This window comes from Portunus trituberculatus, chromosome 44 (genome assembly GCF_017591435.1).
Source record: "Portunus trituberculatus isolate SZX2019 chromosome 44, ASM1759143v1, whole genome shotgun sequence".
NCBI classification, from domain to species: Eukaryota; Metazoa; Arthropoda; class Malacostraca; order Decapoda; family Portunidae; genus Portunus; species Portunus trituberculatus.
This window is the reverse complement of record NC_059298.1, coordinates 3,895,554-3,902,927: the sequence shown is the minus strand read 5'-3', so window position 1 is coordinate 3,902,927 and position 7,374 is coordinate 3,895,554. Positions and strand designations below refer to the sequence as shown.

Genomic DNA, 7,374 nt, shown 5'->3' with positions numbered 1-7,374 from the left:
ACATACATTTCCAATACAATACTTTGCTTATTATCGTGAAATTATCTCAAAGTTAATGCAAATATATACCGTTACTGGCAATAAAACTACCGATCAATATGTAGTTAACACCAATGATACATATTCAGAGTTCTTGTTTTTTATGCAAGAAGGGAAGCAGCTAAGGGCAAACAAAAGTAAAAAAAAAAAAAAAACACTTTATTGCCAGTTCCCTTAAAGATAAAAGTTAGCCAAAAGTACACGAAATTGTGGCGTTTAGGATCAAAATATTCGTGTGATTACGTGTGCCGGTGCTCTATTGTTCTTTACGTGATCTAAATTGTTTATGGACACAACGAAACAGCTGCTGCGGCCGCCCACATGACCTTACCTTCCCCGCACGTAACTAGGTCGGTGCGCTGTGTTCCTGGTATCAAGGGGTGCTTTATCTAGAGAGCAGGTGAGACGACCACCTGCACCACTGAGCCGGCCACTCATCAAGGAGGGGATGGGTGTGTCCTGGGGGGGAGGAATGGAAAGGGAGCAAAGGTGGTTGCACATATAATTACGTCAACATCATCATCAGTATGTATAATTCTATTGCAAGAAAAATACAAATAGTGATGTGTTTGTGTGTGTGTGGGGTGAGTAGGTAGATGGATGAGTGGGGGTGTCTAGCCTGCATGTATTTCTGTATTGCGCGGTGAGCTGCAGATCACCAGGTGTGCGTCATCAGTTACACACCTGGTGGAAGGCACATGACCCGCCTACCGGTTCTGGACACGTGTACAGCTGCCGACTCTCACATCAACACTTGCTCTGTCACGTCACACTTTGTCACAACGGCATATGTGGGGTTGAACACGCACACGAACACACACACACACACACACACACACGCGCGCACACACACACACACACACACACACACACACACACACACACACACACACACACACACACACACACACACACACACACACACACACACACACACATACAACAAAGCGATGTCGTTAAGTTCCTAATACTGACACGAAACATTTATCATCAACCATCCAATTATATTCTTTCTCTAAATTACAAAGATAGAACAAAATAATACAACATTATCGCTAAAGTCTAGATACGTAGTTACATTTAAAAGGCAACGAACATTCATTAACATAATTTATGTAGTGAACGTCAAATGGTAACATCGTGTTATGTTTTCTAACATTTTGAAATATTATTGGAGTAAACTTTCAGCAGTCGGTTAGCGAGTGAGTGAAGGAGAGGGATGAGGAGAGAAAACTGAGAAGGCAAGGCGAGGGAAAGGCTGCAAGTGGATCCCCAACACTCCCACAGCGCCAAAACAGATTTAGTTTTAAAAATGCTGACCCTGGAACGTAGATGGATGAGGGAGGGAAGAAGACACGAGGGGAAGAAAGGAAGGCGGGAGGGAGAGGAAGGGGAGGCGACAGGGGATAGGAAGGAGCCACTGCAGATAACCCCAACACTCCCACACTCCCCTTGCCGTAGCAGTCATCCTCCATCTCGGCTCAATTCCTTCACCCACTCGAAAGGGTCGTTGTGGCGGAGTAGTGGGGGCCCGTAACGACCTCCCAGGGACTGGCCGCGGACCGCCGGGGACCACCGGGCCCATCACTGCCAGCGGAGGAAGGCACAGTAGCACCTGTTCTGGAGGCTAAAACATCCCCTGAGGTCAGAACTCGGCAACGTTTCTGGGATAGTGTTTCTAAACATAAAGGAGACTTTCCCAGGGGCGCGAGACGGCGACGTGGAGAAGAAGAGTTGGTTGGGAGATGGCCATCTTGGACAGGCGTTCTTTGTTGTGATGACGCCACCCTGATTTACAGTACCGGAGGAGAGGCGAGGCGCTCAATTTATGTGTTACGGCTGGGGAACAAATGTAAACTCGTAGATATACCTTGCGCTTTTTTTTCAAGTATCTAAGGATTTGTCTGCACTTTCATGACTCACCCTTTTTAATACAAGCATGGAACAAGAGAGAGAGAGAGAGAGAGAGAGAGAGAGAGAGAGAGAGAGAGAGAGAGAGAGAGAGAGAGAGAGAGAGAGAGAGAGAGAGAGAGAGAGAGAGAGAGAGAGAGAGAGAGAGAGAGAGAGAGAGAGAGAGAGAGAGAGAGAGAGAGGAAAAAAATCTATCACCGGAAGAATAAATGGGACGATGCACTTAGTGAGGAGACGAAGCAGGAAGGACGAGGAATGCCAGGACAGGGCAGACTCCCCCACCTCCTCCCGCCTTCCTGCCCTCCCTCTCCCTTCTGACACCCGCCCACCGTGAGAAAATTTGGAGAAGCTAAGCTGCCGTTCACTGCCTTAAAGCAATTCAAGGGGAAAATATGCGACTGAAAAGAAAATAAGAGTGTTGGTTTAATTTTCAAGAGCAGTGTTTGGATATACGTATATGTAAAAGGACTGAACATATTCTTCTTCCTTTTTCCTTCCTCTCCTTCTTTTCTTGTCTTACTAGTACTATTATTACCATTATTACTATTATTATCGTTATTATTATTATTATTATTATTATTATTATTATTATTATTATCATTATTATTATTATCATTGTTATTTACTACTATTATTATTATTATTATTATTATTATTATTATTATTATTATTATAATTGTTAATATTATTATTATTATAATTATTATTATTATTATTATTATTATCATTATCATTATTATTATTATTATTATTATTATTATTATTATTATTATTATTATTATTATTATTATTATTATTATTATTATCATTATTATTATAATTATTATAATTATTATTATTATTATTATTATTATTATTATTATTATTATTATTATTATTATTATTATTATTATTAGTAGTAGTAGTAGTAGTAGTAGTAGTAGTAGTAATAGTAGTAGTACTGATGGTGATGGTGATGGTGACAGTAGTAGTAGTAGTAGTTATAATAATAGTAGTGGTGTAGTGGTAATAATAATAATAATAATAGTAGTAGCAGTATTTGCTAATGATGTCGTTGTCGTTGTTATTGCTGTTGCAGTAGTAATGATGGTATTATTAACGTTAATACTAATATCACTAACATTGACACAAACCGCACAGACCAAAATAACTGTTATGAATGAAAAAAAAAAAGAAGAATACGTAAAAATATATTATTTGCAAAAACATCACGCAAACACGTTCTCACATGTCCCCTTAACTATCCCAACACACACACACACACACACACACACACACACACACACACACACACACACACACACACACACACACACACACACACACACACACACACACACCGTGTAGTGTAGTGGTTAGCACGCTCGGCTCACAACTGAGAGGGTCAGGGTTCCAATCCTGGAAAGCGGCAAGGCAATTGGGCAAGCCTTTTAATGTGTGGCCCCTGTTTACCTAGCAGTAAATAGGTACGGGATGTAAATCGAGGGGTTGTGGCCTCGCTTTCCCGGTGTGTGAAGTGCGTGTTGTGATCTCAGTTCTAACCGGAGATCGGTCTATGAGCTCTGAGCTCGCTCCTTTATGGGAAAAGGCGGGCTGGGTGACCAGCACCACCGTGGTGAATTACACACACAAACACACACACACACACACACACACACACAGAGAGAGAGAGAGAGAGAGAGAGAGAGAGAGAGAGAGAGAGAGAGAGAGAGAGAGAGAGAGAGAGAGAGAGAGAGAGAGAGAGAGAGAGAGAGATACACACACACAGACGTGCTGCCTCAATTATAATATTTTCATGAAAGTAGATCTCAATGTTTATATATAAATGCATAAACACGATCCATACTATATAACACATGGAGAAGGAAACAAATCGAAGATACAGCGTGTCATTCCTAAAACAACCCTTGGTGCTACTCGTCCACGTGGCCGAGACAACCACTCTCTAACAAACACATCACACTGAGGGAACTGGATTATCGCGTGACATGTATGTAGGTAGCATGTTTCACCCACAACATCCCTTCCCAGGCAGCCACCCACCCACACACACCCACACAAACACACATACATACAACACTCATAACATGCACACACCTGCGGAGAAACACACACACACACACACACACACACACACACACACACACACACACACACACACACACACTCCAGTCATCACCCCTATCCACACCACCACCACCACCCCCTATCAATATACAGAACATAAAAGTGTCTATCCACATGGCAGATTATAATGGAGAAGAATCGCATCCATTTATATCTTCCCGCTGCAGGCTGTCGTAATTAGGCATCTTCACGTCGCCCAGCCTCGCGTCACACCAAGGAACACCAAGGCGAGGAGAAGTAGGCAGGACTGAATTTCTCTCACGGGTCTTTGTCCACTGTGATTGAGAGTAATGGCCGGCGACCCTGACATCCCACCCCCAGCCGTCCTCTCTTGCCCTCTTCCCTCCCTCCCCCTCCTTTCCTTCATTCCTTCTTCGTTGTCTCCTCTTTTGATTCCTCTTCTTATCTTCCTACTCCTTTTCTTAGATTTTTGGTCGATTTTACTTATTGTTCTAGTAATTTTTATTTGTTTCTCCTTCTATCCTTTTTTTCTTTTTTTCCGTTTTTTTTCTTTTCGTTCCGCCTTTTTTGTTTTCTATTTTTTCATTCTTGTTACTATTTTTTTTCTCTTTCTTCCCGTTTATCATCTCCGTTTTCTTTCTCCATATATTTTTTTTTAATTTTTCCTTATTCTAGTTTTTCTTTTTTTTCCTTTACTTTCCATCCTGTTTTTTTTTTTTTTTTTTTTACTCTCTCTTTCCTCCCCCTTTTTCATCATTGCTCCTTGGACCTTTCCTTCCTTTCTTTCCACCCACTCACTTATCTTCTATTCTTTCCTCGTCTATCCTTCTCATTGCACGCAACACTCCATTCCCAAGCACTTCCTTTCTTTTTTTCTCTCTCTCTCTCTCTACTGCTTATCACTCCAATCTTTGTATGATTCTCTTTTCTTTCCTCCACCTCTTCCTCCTTTCCTCACATTTTCACTTTTTTTTTCTTACCATTCTAAATTAACTGTTCTCAGCAGTCGAAAGAGACAGTACCATTCCACTGCTTTCTTTTCTTCCTTCCTTTTCTCCTCTCACATTTTACCTTCTTCCCTTTTCAATCTCCTGTTTCATATACTAACGAAAGAAAAAAAAGGGAAAAGGAGCTTGTGGAAAAGAAAAATAAGGGAGAATCCAGAGAAAGAGGGAGAAAATACATGAGTGAGGTAAGTGAATAAATGAGGGAAGAGAAACAAAAGGGGGAGCAAAAAATAATGAATGGCGGAGAAAACAGCGCAGAGAATTGAGAGAAATGGTTAATAAAGAGCTTTGAGAGGTGAAAAGAGGGAAGTAATTTAATGAAATGAGTACACATGTGGATAGTAGCAGAGAGAGAGAGAGAGAGAGAGAGAGAGAGAGAGAGAGAGAGAGAGAGAGAGAGAGAGAGAGAGAGAGAGAGCACATGACTACACAATCTGCACAAGACAAAGCAATACTACATGTCTCCTTCCAAGGTAGCTATTGTACTCTCTCTCTCTCTCTCTCTCTCTCTCTCTCTCTCTCTCTCTCTCTCTCTCTCCTTGACTTTTTTTTCCTATCGTCTAATTAGGAAGAAAGGATTGTGGCTTAACATCGTGACTCGTGGCGGACTGAGACGGTGGTGGTGGTGGTGGTGGTGGTGATGGTGGTGGTGGTAGTAGTGGTGGTGATGGTGGTGGATCTTTGCCAACCACAACCACCACAACTACCACCACGGACCATCATAGCCATCAAGACACGACTCCTCCCTGTCTTTACCCACTTGTCCCTTCTTGTTCCTGCGTGTGCCATTGTGCTTGTGTGTGTGTAATCATTCATTGAGCTCGTCTGCGTCTTGTGGGGGAATGTATGTCAGTAGTTATGTGTGTGTGTGTGTGTGTGTGTGTGTGTGTGTGTGTGTGTGTGTGTGTGTGTGTGTGTGTGTGTGTGTGTGTGTGTGTGTGTGTGTGTGTGTGGTGGGTAGGTATACATGTACGTGCGTATCTATGTAGGTTACTTTATCTGCGCACGTGTTTCTTTTTTTTTCGTGTGTGTGTTTCAACTTTTTTTTCGGCTATTTTTTTACATGTACACGCGTGATTATCAGTACACGAGCGCGCGCACGCACACACACACACACACACACACACACACACACACACACACTTCTTACTCTTTCCATATACATGCACAGACACAAATATAACTGAACACACACAAAATCGACAACCGCTTAAGAGAGAGAGAGGAAGAAGAAAAAAAAAAAAAACAATTGCTGTGGCTACATATCATTCCTTTGGCCACCAAGTCCCACAGTCAGTCGGTCTATCTTAAGTACTACACGTAAGGTATTCTCACTGACAGCCATCCATTCTCATCCATATCTGTGACACCTGTACACGCTTATAAACCTGTCAACAGTATTTTCCTTCACCAGAGAGAGAGAGAGAGAGAGAGAGAGAGAGAGAGAGAGAGAGAGAGAGAGAGAGAGAGAGAGAGAGAGAGAGGAATGAAAACAATGAGGAGAAAAAAAAATAGGAACAGACTTACAAAACCACGTGACAAAAATAGAACATGAACTGCCGGACACATTAAGATTATTTATATCCCTCCACATGATAATAATGACAAGTTGAAGGGGATTACTGAGGGGAGAAGGAAAAAGTAAGGCCAACGGGGACAAAAGTAATGGTAATAATAGTCTTAGTAAGAAGATTAGATAGAGGTAATGGAGATAGTGATGTCAATAAAAGGAGGGAAAAAATAGTAAGATGTGTTGGACCGAGAAAGAATGAAAGTAACTCAAATTTAAGAAGCAATTAAGATTAAAATAAGTAAACCAAGTCATTAAGAGAAGGGGAAACGCAATAGTAAAGGAGTTGGAGGAGGAGGAGGAGGAGGAGGAGGAGGAGAAAAAGGAAGCTTCCGGAGGTCGTGATGAGACTGACCCTGGTCCCTATCACTGCCCTGGCCACCGTGAGAACACTTCCCTCCTCCTCCTCCTCCTCCTCCTCCTCCTTTTTTTTTCCTTTGTTTTCTCCTTCACCTGCTTCCGTGACCTTTTTTCTCCTCTTTCCCACCTTTAGTGCTTCTCTTATAACTCCTCCTCCACCTTTCTATTTATCCTCCTCTCTTCCTCATGTTTTCTTTCGCTCTTCTCTCAATAAGTGGTCATTTAGGTTAAGTGGCAAAGGAAAGTTCTGTTTAAAGTGGATCTATTTTTCTTGATTTTCACTAAAGGACATCATCGACATTATTTTTTTTCTATTTCTCGTTTATTTCATTATAATTAGTGGTGCGTTTATCTCTTCCAACCTTCACATGCGGCAGCCAAGACACGGGAGTTTGTTGA

General features: G+C 41.8%; 1 protein-coding gene across 1 annotated transcript in view; it reads right to left on the bottom strand.

The window, feature by feature from the left end:
- Positions 1–299: 299 nt before the first annotated feature.
- The window catches only part of LOC123519084, a 15,512-nt gene continuing 8,437 nt past the window's right edge, over positions 300–7,374 (bottom strand). Inside the window, exon 2 of the mRNA XM_045280274.1 lies at positions 300–498. Within this exon, the coding sequence (XP_045136209.1) occupies positions 367–498 (132 nt within the window). The 3' untranslated portion in view covers positions 300–366. The remainder of the gene's footprint in view (positions 499–7,374) is intronic.